Genomic DNA, 18,792 nt, shown 5'->3' with positions numbered 1-18,792 from the left:
CAAAGTGATTCAGTAGCAGGTGATTCAGGGAGCACAAGTGAAGTCATATGTTTGTAAAAGCCTCAGGTGTAAGGCAGCGTGTGTGTGTTTCTTGAAATAGTCTTTGCTGGCCGCTGTTGCACTTATTGAAGAAATGAGTCAGTGTTTAGCATTAGCCTGCAGCAGTATTTAATCACTATGATCACATGCTGTCACTCAGGACTCCTCAAACTCTTATACTTCTGATTATATCGTTTATTAGGTAGGTAGGTAGGTAGGTAGATTTATTTTGTCACATTACAACAGGTTATAGAGTGAAATTGAGTTTCTGCCATGTAGCAGACAATATACATTAATATAGAAGCAATTATAAAAATAGTTAACAGAAATAAACTATATTTAATGGAGCAGTGCTGAGGATGAATTTGAGTTTAAGAGCCTGACAGCTGGGGAAAAAGCTTCTCTGCAGTCTGGTGGTGCAGCACTGAAACTTCTATATCTCTTCCCAGAATGCAGCAGGGTGAACAGACTGTGGCTGGGGGGGGGGGTACTGTCCTTTAATATCTTAAGGGATATTAAAAGATGGTAAACAAAATTAACTACTATCCTCACTGTGACTACTGAAACTATGGACTGCACAGCTCTTCTCCTTGTCCAGCACTGTAGGAAGTCTGTTGATTATGAATAAAGTTAACTTGTATGTTTCTTTAGCAATATTTCAGACAATTAACTAATTATGTTCGACAATTTTTAACACTAACTTTAATTAAAGCATTTTAAATTCTTAAATTCATAAGTTTTTGACTGAATATTTTTTGGCTCCTGTTTATTTTTAATGCTCTCCATTTTCTCCACATTTAAACATCCTGCTTTATTTAAGTGACACTTAAATATCTGCTATAAAAGCTTGTTGCATGCAGTAAAAATGTGACCCAAGTTTCTTACAGGATTTCATATATTTTCAGCTTAACTTCTAGCAGCTATTTCTTAGCCACCATTTTTTCTTTGACAAACCAAAGCTTCCAGCTATGACTGTGGCCACATTTACACTTTGGAAAATATGCTTAATAATCAGACCGCCATCTGGTCACACTTACTCACTCAAAGTTTAAAGCAGCGAATTGCAATATTAACACCCATAAAGTCATTAAGTCTTTTCTCTGCAATATGTTCTATCGTATTGCACTAGTGCTGGATACTGTCAAGACAGACTACACGTAAATGTAGTGTTTGACTTACGTTGGCCAATGGAAGGTGTCTCCGGCGTGTGGGGGCATGTCTGGAGAGGAGGGAGCGTGCTGATAGGCGGTAGTGGTTCAGCAGGCAGGTAATGACCACCACCATCACCATCATCACTACAACGATCACCAGGATCTGGATGAACTCCAGCTGGGCTACAACAACACAGAAACAAAGATCATCATATCAGTTTACTTGTCATGGTTAGTGCTACTCAGCCTGTGAAAACAGCTGTACAACGTCTTCTGTGGCAGGCTGTGGTTTTGTCAAGTCTGAGAAAATAACCCTGATGATGTCACTATGACATCAACAGGGTTATTTTAAGGTTATATCTGTATTTCCGATGGAAACTACAGATTTTAAACAGAAGCTTGCTACACATGTTGGGGCATGGTGATTGCAAAACATGGACATTTCCCAGTCTGCTGCATAATGGGAAGTGTAGGATACAGTGTTTTTCAAAATCTACTCACACTAGGGGCTAAAAGTCAGGATATTTAGGCCTCTGTTGCAAATGTCGCATGTGAAAAAGTAAATTCAAAGTACTGAATTTGTGGACAAAGTCATTTTCCAAGTGAAAATTATGTTTTCACATGTAAACTGTCCACTGTGGAACACACATTGTATGTGTGTATGTAGAGGTACCAGTACACTTTTGCTGTTTTTATGTTGGTATTTACACCCTGGTCCCGAGAGAAGCAGTATTCACTTCACGGTTTTATTTTATTATGGTGGTCATGACAAATAAACTTGAAGCAATATTGTCAAGTGGTGATATATGGTATATGTTGTGATGTGTTTTTGTGTTGTCAATCCAGCTGAGGTTACTTGACCTCACATTGATAATCAATTAATCAGTTAGTCTATAAAATATCAGCTCTCAGATCCAAATGATATTCCATTTAAAACGCTATAAAACCCAGAACAACAGTGGATCCTTGAAGAACCAGGCAATAATCACCGTTTTTGCTTAATTCATTAATATCATAATGAATTATCGATTTAAATAAAATAGCTTAATTAATTATAAACGTTTTACACATTATTCCACAGTTTACTAATAAAGTAGCGTCTAATCGTAAATGCATATAAAGTGTCAAGTGTCAATACAGCAATGAGGTTGTTTTGTATGAGTGTATGAGAGAAAAAAGGTTCTCAGACACAGTCCAGACAAAGATGTAGTCCTTCTGTAGAGGTCAGGATGTCTCACACCCACACACACACACACACACACACACACACACACACACACACACACACACACACACACACACACAGCCAGACTAGACCAGACAGACAGACAGGGCTAGCTTTGTTTAAAGACAGCCTGCTCTACTCCCCCACCCCCGACTCCATCCACCAACACCCCCACCACACACACACACACACACACACACACACAAACGAAGCATTTTTCTCACACTTTTTTTACAGGGAGCAGGCAGAGGTCAGAGCCAAGTCAGACAGGCAAAAACACACACACACACACACACACATTGCAGACTGGTTTCCAGACAGTTCACACCAGTTCTCACATCCTCGTTATGTTCTTCTGAACAGCTAACCATTACACAACATGAAGAGACACACACTCAGGTGACCTTATAACTCATTCATAACCTTTTCTATTTTCAACCCTGCATTTATCATTCTCAAACCTGTATTTAACCTTTTTAGTTCCCCTAAAACCTAAAATCACTATTAAAACAAGAGGCTGACTTCACAACACTACCGACCAGGTGACAGACACACTGCACATTACACACATTAGATCAATAAAAACAGTCACATATTACCCTATAACCCACACATGCAGCGGGAACAACCCTAAAATACTGTTTTCCTGTATAGTAACCTTAATACACTCCATGAAACCAAACCAGGTCTAGGTACTTCAGTTCCAATAAAGTTTTCAAAAAGGCCTTTATTCACGTTCCTGTTTAACCAGCTTTTGTTTCGATTGCTACTGTTTCACCTGTTTCAACAGCCAACTTCAAAATGATGCCTGGTTAGAAGCTACCTTCACTGTTTCATCATCTAATTCAAGATTGAGACAACTCTTGATTCGTTACAGTGAATAGAAACCTGACTTTAAGAACAGAACCAGATTTCAAAACATGGTTATCAATCTCAACAGTCAACATCTAGAAGTTTTACAGTACTCAAGGCTACGTGTCAGCGATTGGGATAGAATTTGCTATTTATTGCACTAAATATTGGGAGTTTATAAGTAATGTAAGCTTTTTTAATAGCAATAAGTCATTTCCTTATAGTTGTACATCAGTTATAAGCTATTCATAATAACATTTAGATTGCCGGGTTTGAACAATCTCTGTTGCTAGTGTTTATCCTCCTCTGGCACAACACTTGCATTGTGGTTTTAGCTAGTTTAGTTAACTTCTGGAGAAGGGCTGCTGCAGAGAATGTGCTCCAAAATCCATTTATTAACAACTTAAATATTTACAACTGTAGACTTGATGACTTATTAGCAAGTGAGAAACTAATGAGTGCCAACACTACCTGGCAACCCAAAAGTTGTTCCTTTAAATCATCCCAGTTTACCAAAGCCTGAAAAGATGCCTTTAAATTGCTTATTTTGTCTGACCAGTTGTCTAAACGTCACAGAATATCAATTTATAGAGACACAAATGAGACAGAAGCAGCAAATGTCACATTTAAGAATCTGAAACCAGTGCATATTTGGCAATTTTGCTTAATAACTTCATTTTCTGTCAGTCAACTAATCGATTCAACTCCACTGCCCTAAACAATATAAATTTTAAAGAAAAAAATTAATCAACTTGAGGAGTATTGTCCTCCCAACTCAAGCCAAAAACTATATTGGTCCAGAGTGACTAAAACACATCAACAAAGAGAAGGGCCAAAAAGGGCCAAATGATTAAAGATATATTTTCTTTTCTGTTAGAGATGAGAAACTCACCGCACAGTTGCGTCTGAACACAGTTTTCATGGCTGTGACTCCCTGACGAAGGCTGCATAGTCTCCTCACAGTACAAGATCTTTACTCAGACCAAGACTTTCTCTCATAGATAACCTGGTGATAACCTTTCACCAAGTTAACAAGCTCAAACTAAACCAAAACAACAAAAGTAAAAGAAACTAAAACAAATCTTCCCGCTGCAGCCAAACTCCAAACTACATGTCCTGTGGATGTTCTGACACCATGTGTGTCCTCACTGGCTGACACACACACTCTGAGGCTCGACCAAGCTTTGTCTGCAACTTTTTCTCACACATACATTCCCACACTGTCCAGACAAACACACACTGAGGAAACAGCTGACTGGACCCCCTCCTGCCCCACCACCACCACCCAATAGCTGTGAACAAAAGGGGTCAATGTGAGGGAGGGGGCGGGGGAGGGGGCACAGAGAGAGGGGAGAGAAAAAGAGGGGGGGGTGGTGGGAGCGTCTGGGAGACACAGATGGGTCAGAGGGACGGACAGAATAATGATGAGAGAGAGAGAGACAGGGTGGAGGGGGCAGAGTCTGAAGTTTCAACTTCACTACTCATTAGCATATCTGAAAAATCTGGGGATTTAAAGCAATGAACTGATGTGCTGTAAACTTATCTGCTCAATATTTACATCAATGACATCCTCCAACGTGTCGGCAGCAAAACGTCATGCTAACACCACAGCATACACTATGTTCAGTTTTAATATGGCCCCCAGCAAGTGAATTACCATCTGTAGTAGGGCTAAACAATTAATTAATTCATTAGTTCATTACTATTATCGAAATCACAATATGGCAAGGTGCAATATCCAAATCGCAGGAGCTTTTTTTGATAAAGGTAAAATGTGTCACAACATACTATTATAAATGGTAAAGTGTGGTGCTACAGTGATGCCTGGCATGTACATCATATTCTCCAGTTGTAAGGGAACATCCTTATCGGTGGTACAGAACCCATCATAAATCGAATCATCCACTCCATAATTGCATTATGTGTCAAAATAATTGCGATCTGATTTTTTTTAAATGTGTGAGGTCTTGTCATGGCATGTACTAAGTAGGTCATATTTTACAGGAAATATGATTTAAAATGATTAAAAGGATACTCCACTGAAAATCTATCTTTTGAGTGTTTGGATAATCTGCTTCTCTGCTTTAAAAATACTGCCAGTCAGTTGCTAAATATGGTTTGGATTGTGACATGGAAGTAGCGTGTTTGTTATGTTGTGGAGAAATTATGAGAGACTGGAAGATACTGAACACACGGATCACAGTTTGAGATGTTTCTATTGGCATTTTGATTGGCTTTTGACATCGAGCCTCCAGAGCTGCTGTGAATTCAAGTTGACTACAGCTGCTGTCCTCTGTGAAAAAGCAAGCTATAAACCTTTCAGAGCCACCTCACAAGTACCTCAAACTCTAACTCAAAAGTTAGACTTTCAGTGGAGTCTTCTTTAATGTAAACTGCATGAGCAGGGACTATTTTACATTGTTTCTCTGACATTATTATTTGGTGGGAAACCAAGATAAGAACTTGGTTTCCCATAGAAAACGTTTCTGACTCACACACACTGACTATGGTCTCAGTCACATAGTCCTGCTTCTACTTTTACACTTCCTCTTTTACACTGCCACTTTACATTTTTTAATAAATGATGTAAATATTAAATATTTAAATAATTAAAAAAATAAATGTAAATCTTCTTCATTATATTTACTGCTATAGGAAAACAGAGGGAAAGGATGAAGTGAAGAAAACAAGGAGGAAAAGAAAGACGGGAGCCAAGAGGGGAACACAAGACAGAACACAAACACACACACAAAAGAAACATAAACACGCAGACTAAAGTTATGAAATGTAAACAGTCGCATTCCTCTGCTTATTAAAGAGAACTGTTATCATTGTAAAAGGAACAGACGCTTAAACACACTGTGATGCCAGCCTCACCATCTGTGTGAAGCCACCCAGACCTCCACTACGTGCGTGTTTGAGTGTGGGAGGGGGAGCTTGTTTTATTTCGTGGGGTTTGGGTTCCACTATACTTGTGGGGTCCGACAGCTTTGTGGGCACCAAAATGCTGGACCCACACTGCCTGCTGACAGCTTGTCTGTCTCTCTGTTCTGTTAGCTGGTCCTGAACTCCAACTTTCAGCCAAAACACTCACACAACACAACTCCTTTTTCCTTTCCTTTCCTTTCTTTCCTCATTCTTTCTTGTCTATCTCTCTTTTCAAACTCAAACATAAAAAAGGCATGTTGTTTTCCTGCCATCATACAAGGGTATGGTACATTGCCAATGCAACATAGCCATCATTACATTTTCAAATGGCACTTACACGAACCACTTTTATTACAGTTGTCTTCCAGATTAGGAGGCATATATATTTTTTTTTATTTAATTATTATTTTATTAGTTATTAGATCATTAATCACAGATTGTGACAGGTCTGTTGCAGTGTTAAAGAAATATAATAAAAATGTGCTGTTCCCGTTCTGCTTCTCTGATTTGATGAGTCATATTTCATAGAAAATTCTTGGGGAGAAATGGGGAAGTCAACAGGTCTGTCAGCAGACCTCCTCCTTCCTCGTTCTTGTCCTCTCTTATTTTTTATGCTCTCCCTTTTTTCTGTATTGCTTCTTGCTTCTCTTTCATTTCCTGCTGTCTCTAAATTCACCCCTGACCTCACTCCTTCCACTCTACTCATACTAACAGGGTAAGTGAATTTCCAAAAGTAAGGGACACGATTACATAATAACATCGATACGCCACCATTTGAGCAAAACAGGTAAAAAATTGTGCAATGTCTAGGCACATTTCCAGCTGAGCATATTGTGTGCATATTTAACATAAAAATGTAGTTTAATTTATTTCTCTCTTCCTCAGCCATTTTATTTCTCCTCCATCTCTTCTCTTCTTTATCTCCCTCTACTTATTCTTAACCCCCTCCCCCAACTTATAATTTCAGAAGCTTTTCTGGGATCAAAAAAAAAAATTATTTTAAATTTAAAACAAATGTGTTGTGCAGCTGTACCAGTGATAAAACATCCTTAAGGCCAAAACATGCTTCAATGAAGACACAGTGAAGTTTCACTGAGCCAAACAGCACTCAGGGTTTACTGCATCTGATTTCTGTCACATGTTTACACCACAAATGTGTACAGCTAGTTGTTTATGCCAAATACAATTAAAATACAGATTGCAGAGCCTTCTTAAGTTAATTTTTATAATGATCGTTTATGGCTGCATCCAAAAATACTGAGGTTATAAATCAAAGCAGCACTTCATCCCCAGATAATATTCAAAATATCTGGACATTGTCTATTTATTTGAACAATTCAGTTATTGTGCTATACTTATTTTTTTATTTATACTTATTACAAATGTTTTACTAATTTGAAAGCAGCTTTATGTTTCAAATGCTCTATACATGATATTATACTAAAAGCTGTTTTCAAAGAGATTTCTCTACTCAAAATAAATTAAAAAATGTTAAATTGTTGTATTTATTAATAATTATTTTTTAATCTAAAACTGTCTAATTTTAGCACTGTGAATTAAAAAAACATTAGCAATGTCTTTTAAACTGGTGCCAGAAGAGAAATGCAGAGGACTTGACCTCTTAAAGCACCACCCTTAAAGCATCCATGTCTCCAACTCACTGTTTTGAGGTGACAATTTCCAGTTTATCTCAAATTTTTGTGGTCTGAGTTCTCGTGTGACAAACTGTCACAGAGTTGCAGGTCTTTCGTCTTTCTAACTCAGACACTGTGGACGTCCCTCCTTTACTCACATTTCATTCGCCTGTTGGTTTGGTCACTGGCAGGAAAAGTTGAGATACCATTCAAAAGTCAGGACTGATGTGTATGTCCGTTGCAACATCCTCAGGGAGCTGACTCATCAAATATTTTCCTCTCTAATGACATACTGAGTATTTACTGACCGGCCAAGTTAAAGGGGGACTCCAACTGTTTTACCCCTCAGCTGGGACATGGAGACTACAATATATAACAGTAAGCCTATGTGTTACTAAAACTAGAGGTGTGGCATTTGGAAGACATGAATGTTTGGCAGGGTTGAAAGGTCTAATGAGGAAAACACTTAAAGGTCAGTATATCTCTGCTTTTCCTGCACTGATTTTGACCATTCTCTCTCAAATCTGTCCCCAAACTTTACAGAAGTAGTGTCCCTTTAATATACATGCTCCTGCTGTGGGCAGATTTCTAACCTCATCTCCGCAACTTGCCTTGTGCAATTTAGAAGAAAACAACAAAAAAGCCATTAAAACATTTTCACTTCTCGGTCATGTTGCATGAGAGGGACTGTTGATCTCTTCCCTCCCTCTGGGGTGTTGTCTAGACAGGAGGAGGCTGTAAGCCTTGCAGGCAGGCAGACACTCCATGGTTAATCTAAAGCAATTAGCTCATTTGTCATCCGCTGCCTGCTCTCCATCTATCCACCTCCTCCTCCTCCTCCTCCTCTTCCCCCTCCTCCTCGTGCATTCAGCTAAAGGTCAAAGGCGGTCATTGCCGAGTCAGATGGCTCAGAGAGAGCAGACAGACAGAGAGAGGGGGGATCTGGAGGACGGAGGGAGGAGTGAAAAAGAGGATGATTTGAGGACAGGAGAGAGAGAGAAATACAGAAAGGCAGGGAGGAAGAAAATAGGAAGGAAGGAGGGAGGGAGGGAAGGAAAATGAAGGAAAGTAGATAAGGTGCAATAGAGTAATATTTATTTTGCATTAATTAGTACTGCAAAGATAGTTCATATCTGATAGTTATCTACAACATTTAACAGAGAATTGAGTTTTACACTAAAACAGGCGTGAACAAAGCAGCCACAGCAAGTACACAGGCAACAACACTGAAGTCAAGCATACCTGCAAGCAGAGGATGAGGGAGTGAGACAGGACGTGCATGTGGGCGAAAGTTGTGGCCTATGACCAGTTCAGACAGTAGTTTATAATAATGCAGCGCGGTGGGGGTATAGCCATTTCATACAGGAGACAAGCATATATGCGGATACAGATGTGCATTCAATCAACATTGGAGCCGTTCATATGAGGCAGCTGTCAGACTGTGAGGTCCTGTTCAGACTGCCAGCCAAAATCCATTTTTTTAGCATATCCAGATTATTTCCAGATTGATTTGAAAAACTTTCTACAGTAAAAAAAAAACACATTAAACTGGATCCAAGCCACATTTGGAGGTGATTTAAAATGTAATTCCAATTGGATCATTCCGGACGCTCTGGCCGTTCAAATCGGATTTCAAAGTGTCCTTTGTGTCGCTCGTAATGCACCACACAATGCGAACATCAAAATCAGAGTGAAGGATGTGTAACGAAGGTGTTTTGCAACGCCACTTGACAGTGTTGCTCCCATGTTGGAAAGCCACGTTTGCAATTACAGATCCCTACTTTGTCACCACAGCAACCAATACAGTTAAGTTGGTGATGAATGAACACACAAATCTGATCTGATCGCTTGTAAATAACAGAGCGGACAGCCTCTCTTTAAGATCTGATCTGAGAAACAAATCTGATTTGCCTGCAGTCTCAACAAAGTCTTAGTCAGTGTTAGCAGTGATGACAGTCTGCAGTGTACAGAAGTTCATAGACATTACTGATAACATGAGTTGGGCGAGATGATAAAAGAAAGTTTTGTGTCTCCATTTGTGTGCATATTCATACACTCCCTCTTTCTTGCTACTTCATGCGAGTATCTCTCTCTCCAGGAGTTGTAGATAATGATTAATAATTATCAAATTATCAAATAATTTGCCAAACCTCTAGTTAGCAGATCTGTTTTACTGTATACAGAACTATAACCAAATCACCTATCATATTGTACAGCGCCAGTAATTACAGCAATTCACTTACTGCCTGGACTTTTATTCACTTGAAGAACTCTAAACTCTCCAAAACACCTCAATGTGTTTGTGAGCAATGGAAAAGCTCTGACCTGCTGCAAGTTGCAGTATTATAAATAGACCCTACATATTGATAATTAACAGATAAAAAGTAAGTAAAACCTCTTTACCACCACAAATACTGGTGTACTACACTTATGCATCCCAGTAAAAAAAGGGGTAAAACTGTCATTTTTATTAACTGAGGTTTTTATTATGCGTCATTTAGGGAGCTACAGCCTCCTCAGCACCGTAAATATCACCATCTATGGAATTAAGGATAAAGAAAAAGAAAGTAGGACAGAAAACATAGGAGAGAGGTAACTGGAAAAAAAGTCGTAGAAAGAAGTAGAAGGAAAGGGAAGGAAATGACACAAGAAGGCAGGAGGGAAAAAGTTTAGATATGATCAACAAGCGAGAGAACAGAAGAAGACAAGGAAGGAGAAAGAATAAAAACAATCAATGACGAAAAGAGACGAAAGAGACAAATGGAGGGAGGAAAGAGTAGGAAGAGAGAGAGAAGCATGCTAATTCCTCCCTCCCCCCTTCCTTTCTCAGTCCTTGGATGACTCGACAGTCTGGGTAGTCAGAAATAGCACAGACAGCTGTGTGTGTGTGTGTGTGTGTGTGTGTGTGTGTGTGTGTGCGTGACTGTGTGTGTATGTGTGAGAGAGTTATAGGTCATAGGTGCACACAATTTGCTTGCTTGCCAATTTCCATGAGAAAGGCTATGGAGGGCGGAAGGGGGGCACGCACACAAACACACACAGGCAAACACACACACACACACACACACACACACACACACACACACACTCTCTCTCTCTCTCTCTCTCTCTCTCTCTCTCTCTCTCTCATTGACTTTGGAAGCCACGGTCATGGTGCAGCCAACAAGTGTGGGAACTTTGGTCCATAAAACTCCCACTGCTGGTTTCAACAGTGGGAAAACAGAAAGGGAGGTGTGTATTTTTGTGTGTGTGTGTGTGTGTGTGTGTGGTTGAGGAGGTCAATTATCATCCGTCCTCATCTTTCTATCTGTCTCCTTTCTGATTCTAGTCTTTCTTTCTTCGCTCTGAAAAAGGAAACCTAACTTTCAACACGCCTCATTTGGGACGATACATTGTCATGTTTCACTTGGACTGGACAGACACGCCTCACCAGGAGTGGGCCAATCACAAATAATGTTATGATATAGTGCAATACTGAAATACATTATATCATGATACTGTAAATTGTCTGGGAAGCAAACTGACAAACTACTTATAGATAAAATAACTAGATCGAAATGTAATATTTTCTCTAAGTGAATTAAAATACCTGACATATGAAAGTACTTCAACATAATGATTTATAAATCATATTTAAATACCGTATTTCCATAAATCACTCATGCTCATTAATTTGCTACATTAAAAAAACATAAACATACATTTATGTACTATATTGTATGTACCTCAAAAAAAGGATAGCAAAAAAAAGAAATCACTTTTATTAAACACTTATTTGTACCCTAATAAAGGGCTTGTGACTAGTCAACATACACAGAATATAACAGGAATAAACAAAATACCTCAGGGTGGGAAATAAACACCAGCTACTAGCTAAATGCTGGTACAATATGAAAGTGGCTGGTAGATTTCAGACACCAAAGAATGATTTACTACTGAGTGGCTGGTGAATTTGAACATTTATCTGTCAGTGGCTGGTAGATGTTCAAGTTTTAAAAGGTTTATTTCCCACATTGGGCGGGCAAAAAACAAACAACAGGAATATATAGGATAAGAGTAATAGAAAACTGAACTATGGTAGAGAACACATCAGAGACAAACAGAGTAAAATCGAGTGCAGCAGAGAACTGTAGATTTGTGTAAAGCTTGATCGAGGTAATAGAGGTAGCAGGCAGAGTAGATGAGTATAATATGCTGGAGTAGGACAGGGTAGAATAGATAGAGTAGATCAGAGTACAGGGAGGGAGAGTGAAGCATTAGTCTAAATTTAGAGTGCTAATCCAGGGAACTCCCATGTTAAACTATGAGTCCCATCTGGAACACTGGCTATGTTAACTCAATCAGCGAGTAGTTCACAGACTCTGCCTTTGAAAACGTTTAAGCTCGAACTCCAGTGTCATCTTTTATTCACTTCAATGAGGTTGGTGTTTTTATCATGTCAGCCTTTTAGGAAGCGAATTAGCTGCAGATTAGCTTGTTGACAACGCACCTGTTTAGCACAGCAGCTAACACTACCTTCATTGAGAAATTCAACTTGGGCACAGGTGAAACTAGTTGTTTGTGATATTAGTAAAACCTGATAACAGAACTGTCTCCAAACATGCACATATATATCACAAGATGCCCATTTTAGCCCCATCACATCTATGCATAATTAAGATTAGAGCCAATTTTTAGTATCAGCATATTTGTCGACTGATTATAAACAAGAAATTGCAGTACAGACACTTAAGGGATCACTATTAAAAATACATAGGCTATATTTAGATTTATGTTCATGTAAAAAAAAAAAAATCAGGCCAATAAAGGCCAAATAAAGGCCAAAAAGTAATCCAGTAAGGTAACTATAAAATAATTTATATAACTGCTTGCCTTGCTAGATAACAAGACTTAAAGCCTACAGCCATGCTTGTCTAGATGATAATGCTATATAAAAGGTTAGGGGATCACAATAGTATTATTCATTGTCTGGGGACCATGAAAGTGCGAAATGTGTGAAAAATCTTCTCCAAAAACAAAATAGAAAATTATTTAACATTACATAAAGTAATATATAATGCATAAGGCAGACCACGACATACATGCAATCAGAGCTTCTGGTCCTGACCACAACCAGCCAGAACAGAGTCACACATTAAATATCAAGAGAGTGTTGTATTTTATATGGTCAAAGAGGTTGAACGTTTTGGTTATTTCTGGTTTTTAATGCAACCACAAACAGCAGTCAGGCCGTGGTTTAAAAAGATTAATTATAGAAATACAAATGAACTAGAAGTCTGGCTGCGAGGACATCGGAAACATCAGTTAAACACAGACAAAAGCAAATGACACACCTAGTGTCGTCATGGACACACATGGTCATTAATGTTAACAACGGAAAAAGTGAGCGTGTGTAAAGTCCAACAAGATGAAGACCAGAAATCACACATACACACACACATACACACACTGCTCCTCTGTGTACTAGCTGACCTGCAGAGCATTCTGTCTGAAACATATGAAAATCAAACCTCATTATCAGCTGCCTGTCTGGCAGAGAGAGAGAGAGAGTGTGTGTGTGTGTGTGTGTGTGTGTGTGTGGCGTGATGCTCATTAGAATTCTAGCCAGAAGGATCTAGACTACCCCTGTCGTCTCACACCCCCGCACACCGATACACTCACAGTCCTACGTACACAAACGCACACACAGTTCATTTGAATGTGAAAGAGAGAGGAAAGTCAGACAGAGTCGCAGAGGGCAGGTCACATGCAGAGGGCTGTGTGTGTGCATGTGTGTGTGTGTGTAATGGCTCTGATCCAGTGTGATACTAGACATAATAGCAATCATTAACAGTCTGCAGTGTGTGTATATGTACACACATACACACATTCACTGCGCATCAGGTTAGTAATGGAAGTTCAATCCCTGCTGAATGCAGTGCAAAACATTGCCAAAGTGCCCTTGAGCCAAGGCATCTAAATCTAAATTTACATTTATCTTGATATGGATAAATTTCAGTGTTTTCTAATACATTAGTAGATGGCATTTCCTTTAGGGCTGCAACTAAGGATTATTTTCATTACCAAGTCACCTGCTTATTTATTCCTCAATTATCAATTGATCATTTGGTTTACAAAAACATCAGGGAAAAAAGTCCCAATTTTCTAATGTCTCGCTGTGTCTGTTGAAGAGCCTAAACCCTAAGAGATTCAATAGAAAATTAGTACATCCTCCCATTTTAGACACTGGAAATGTTCAATGTTTTTTCGTGAAACATAACTTTTGCCAATTGATTGATCATAGATTGATCATCTTATTTTTCTGTTAATTGACCAATCGATTAAACACTTAATTTTTGCAGCTCTACTTTCCTTTCATGTGCTGACTTAGTTTGCTGTTTTTGTTTGTCAGGTTAAAAATTCTGGACTTGTGGACTGAGCTTTCTGGTTAGATGCCCTTGTTTGTCATAGCTATTATCAGTTTATTTATATGGCATCTAGACTCTATATAAAATAAAAATTGCAGTGAAAGTAAATTTAGGTTGGTAAGAAATTCACTCTGTCGGTAATATTTTTAACATTGGTTTAGAGCATCTAACTCCTTTTCAGATAAACAATTTTAAAACCTGACAAAGTTTATTTTAGCAGTGAGGACTTGCACAGAGTTTGGATGGGGGTCAAAATTTTGTCTAAAAAATATTCAAGGACAAACCTGTTGTGCTGAAACTGCAGGTGTATGTGTGTGTTAGGTAGAGTGAATGCAGTTGTGTGAGCGAATGTGAGATCAAGCATGCAAAGGAGGGGGGATGTGGGTAAATGTGTGTGTGTGTGTGTTGTGTGTGTGTGTGTGTGTGTGTGTATGTGTGTGTGTGTGTGTGTGTGTGTGTGGGTGGGTGGGTGCGTGGGTATGTGGTTGTGTGGGTGTATGTGTGCGAGCCAGACATGCTGTCCAAACAGTGTTTTGCTGCCAAACCAAAACCAGCTCAGCCGGTCCTTACACACACCAAACACGCACACACACCTGGCTAGACACAACAATGTCTGCTGAATGTCTGACCCTGTGTGTGTGTGTGTGTTTGTGTGTGTCTGGGAAAATCAATTCCACATTAATAAACAATGGTAATGAATTGAAAGCACATGTAGTTGTGGCTACACTTTATGTGAATGTGTGTGGAAAACAGGTCAACATTATGAATAATGCTAATGTCTGCATGGACATCTACACTATGTGTGTTCAAACTGTGTGCGCGTCATGTCATTCAACAGGCTGTTTCCCCTGAGCTAGCATCTACACAGCCTCATTATAAAAGCTCTCCTAAGCAATGCTTTATATTAACACTGAATCAAATGACTAAGATAAAATAGACTATATTGATCCCATGCTGGGGAAATTCTTATTACAGCAGCTCAAGATACAAGACAACACAACAGATCCAAAAATACACAAAAAATAATAGACATAGATAAATAAGAGTTTATGTACACTCAGATATCCAATGTGAAAGGGTTGCTCATGGTGATGAACCCACAGAGATTTATCACCCACTCTACAGCTCTACTGAGCTTTCCAGCCTCTTCCAGCTCATAGTTTTGGGACTGTTTTCAACAATAGAGAGCCTCAGTCCCTCCCCTTCTGGTGGACCACCATGGGACTTTAAATCTGAAAAAATATGTATGGTAGTCAACTGCAAAAGAAAAAAAGTTTTTTGATTGACAGTTTGAATTTTGCCCTGTATTACCCTTGTAAACTTTGCCAATTAAAAATATAATTTTGCAAGTCAAGAAAGTCACACTTTGTCCTAAAACTGTTAGACTGTGAAAATACATAATTACAAATACCACAAGCCAAAATGCTTATGTAACATCTTAACTTTTTATCTCAATGATTGACGCTAACGTTGCTGAAGCTAATGTCAAAGAACTTACATGAGAAAGTACCAGATTAAACACATCAGCTGAGATACATTTGTGTGTCAAACATAACTAAGTTACCTAGCTAGTAGCAACCAAGCAATGTATGTTAGCTAGCATTACAGCGTTAACATGATAGTGATGTATATTATGCAAGACGGGAGATGTAGTTCATTGAGCAGTTTCACACAAAACTAAGTGTTACATTACTGTTTACGAAGAGCTGCACCTTTCCTGACTTACAAAATTATCTTTTAATTTGACAAACATCAAATGTGTTTAATTCGTACATATTTTTTTACGAAATAAGGTGGAAGCAGAAGCGGACTTAAGCTCTCTATGAAACTCTGATAAACCCACTGTACACTTCCTGCCCTCCACCAAGCAGCAAATTTAGCAAATAGCTGGTGAAGAAACTGGCACACCAAGCAGCTCAACAGCCAGATAGTTTTCTCAAAAGTTGGTGGAGGCCAAACCAGAGCTAAAAGTATAATGATGCAGAACTTGAGACTTGAACATGGACAGAAACACAACTGGGTGATAGTAATGTTGATCTGTGTCTGCTGGTTGTGTAAATATTCAACTGTTTGCTAACACAAATGAATTAATGCAGCTTTAAATGGCATAATGATGACATTAGGAGATGTTGTTATATGTTGTCATCGTTGTCCGTTTTAGGTTTATTTCACTTACATGAGACTGAGAGCAGATAAATGTCCGGTCATTTCATAATAGACCAGTGATTCCCAACTTGGGGTGGATAATGTGTGATGAGGTGTCACAACACAAGTGGACATTGCTTAATTTTAAAGGGTCTCAAGCAAAAAAGGCTGAGAACCACGGTAATTGTGGGTGTCATAATAATAATACTACAGTTAATTACCTCCATGTTTACTTCCCACACGCAGAATAATATCAATATAGAAATAACTGCTTTCGTGCTTCCTCTGTTTTAATATTCACTTTCTGTTGAGCAAGATAATGAAGATTTACCAGAGAGGCTCAGTGGCCAACAGTAGAAACAGTAGAAACACCTGGCTTGAAAAGATCTTTTCTTACTGAAAGACTCAAATGATGATCCTCCGCGTGAATCAACTCGCCCTCGCTTTTGTGTAAGTGTATGTGTGTGTGTGTGTGTGTGTGTGTGTGTGAGAGAGAGAGATAACCTCTACTTTAGACAAAACAAATCTCCAAAAGAAACCCAAACAAGATCACTGTGACAAAGCCATTCAAACAAAGCATAGCAAGGAAAGTCAAAAAAAGGAAAGACTGAGTGAAGGAGGGAGTTGCAGTGAAAACATTTAACTGTCTGGGTATTTCATGTTGGATTTTCAGTGGTTCATATACTAAAAACAAAACATTTCTGCTGGTCGGAAAAATATTCAAGTCAACGTTTATCACAGTCTCTGTGTCAAAGTGAGCAGAACAAATGTCCATGTACTCAAGTTCACAGTTGACAGTGACCAATGTTGTCAACATTTCTCTGCAGCATCAGCGTCACAAATGTTTACCATGAGCAGACCTGTTGTTGAATAATGAAGGTTTAATGGGTGGATAGATGGCAAACAAGCTGGGAAACTGGCTCTGTGCCTACGGAGCACAAAACGATATGGGCCTCATATATATGTGTGTGCCAGCTGGCAAGGTCTACGATCTCTTCACTGAACGAGGTGCGGGAGGTTGTTGGACACAATGTGAGCAGCAATTGTGTTTCTGATGTTGCCAAGAATCTGTTAACTCAGGTGTGTTGGGAGTTTTTTAAGAAATTTGTTGGCTCACAGTTTACTTCCTGCAGCAAGACAATCCTTACTGGTCTACGCATTCTTCAGATGCAGAAAAACAGTTCCTCAAACCTTCAAAATTAAATATTTTCCTCCATATCTTCCTCTTCTACAGACTCTCTAAAAAGATAAGCCTTTCTTTTTCTGAGGCTGGACTGGACCAAGACACTGAGCTCAAAGCAACAAAGGGGTAAGGTGGAGTCTCATGCGATAACAGCATGACACTCAAGGTCAGAAATAGAAAAATTGAACGTACAAAGTTTGATCAGACACCTGAATCTGATGAAAACTGCAAGACGTAAATGTTTTATTTTTGGCCTTAACATTAATCGTCACGCCTTCCCTTTACCATCAGTTCTTGTGGTTCCCACGCTTACTTGGCCAACACATTCAAGGTCATTGCAATGACTTTAATGGAGTCAAAATGGGTATGTTTAGGTTAAGTAAATTAACATACTACCACCATATACATTTGACAACACTTTCTCTTCTTCTTACACGTAACACCATGAGGACAATGCATGTGCACTATCTGCACTAAGCCACTTAAATCTGATGTTTTTTATGATTAATTTGTAATTTTATTTTTAAAATGTCAGAAAATTGGGACAACTGTGTGGATCACAGGCCAAAATGGTATAAAATATGTGGGTTTTTTTTTTCAGATTTAGCCAGATTAGTGTGGATGTAATCCTGGCCAAATCTGAAAAATGTGAATAATCAGAACTATGATTACTTCAACAAACAGCATTATTGGGAAGAAATTTAATTTTGATGTTTACACAGGCTTTCATTACTCACCTTTTTGCCCAAAATACAAATCATTAGTGTGCAAATAAAATTGACTACTGTGTCTGTGTGCTTTTCTAACCTGCCGCTCTGTCTAGACAAACTTTAGTCTAGCCTCTGTGTGTATGTGTGTGTTTGTGATAGCCAGAGAGGGGTGGGGGGGTGGGGGGGTTGTTGTCATCGAGGAGGAGATGGGTTTGTGCCAGGCTGGGTTCTTATAATAAGAATTGCTTGTGCATTGAGGCTGTGTGTTTGAATAGCTGAATGTTTAATGATCATTTTTAGTAATATAAACAGAAAGGGCCCGAGTGGCGTCTGTGTGTGTGTGTTTGTGGATGCAAATGATGTGGTCCCAGCTGTTTCCTATGGGGCAAAGGGCAAAGTGAGGCAGACACAGTCCTCCCTAGATGTTTGTGTGTGTGTGTGTGGGGGGGGGGGGGGGGGGGGGGTTCAAGACCATGTTCATGAACGTCTATGTCACGTGTGGGAGGGGGTGTGCAGAC

At 39.1% G+C, this 18,792-nt stretch overlaps 1 protein-coding gene across 2 annotated transcripts in view; it reads right to left on the bottom strand.

Moving 5' to 3' along the window:
- pmepa1 (prostate transmembrane protein, androgen induced 1) overlaps nucleotides 1–18,792 on the bottom strand; it is a 41,847-nt gene that overhangs the window by 10,946 nt on the left and 12,109 nt on the right. The window contains exons 1-2 of one of the 2 annotated variants that reach the window (XM_038696952.1): nucleotides 4,160–4,408; nucleotides 1,219–1,373 (exon numbers count right to left, since the gene is read on the bottom strand). In XM_038696952.1, the coding sequence (XP_038552880.1) occupies nucleotides 1,219–1,373; nucleotides 4,160–4,217 (213 nt within the window). In that variant the 5' untranslated portion in view covers nucleotides 4,218–4,408. Of the gene's footprint in view, nucleotides 1–1,218; nucleotides 1,374–4,159; nucleotides 4,409–18,792 lie in introns of those variants that run through there. The other variant, XM_038696951.1, reaches the window with a different exon arrangement.

This window comes from Micropterus salmoides, unplaced genomic scaffold (genome assembly GCF_014851395.1).
Source record: "Micropterus salmoides isolate LMB-PRFRI ecotype aquatic unplaced genomic scaffold, ASM1485139v1 Ms_hic_scaffold_4, whole genome shotgun sequence".
NCBI classification, from domain to species: domain Eukaryota; kingdom Metazoa; phylum Chordata; class Actinopteri; order Centrarchiformes; family Centrarchidae; genus Micropterus; species Micropterus salmoides.
The sequence above is the reverse complement of the archived record's forward strand: the minus strand, read 5'-3'. Positions and strand labels throughout refer to the sequence as shown.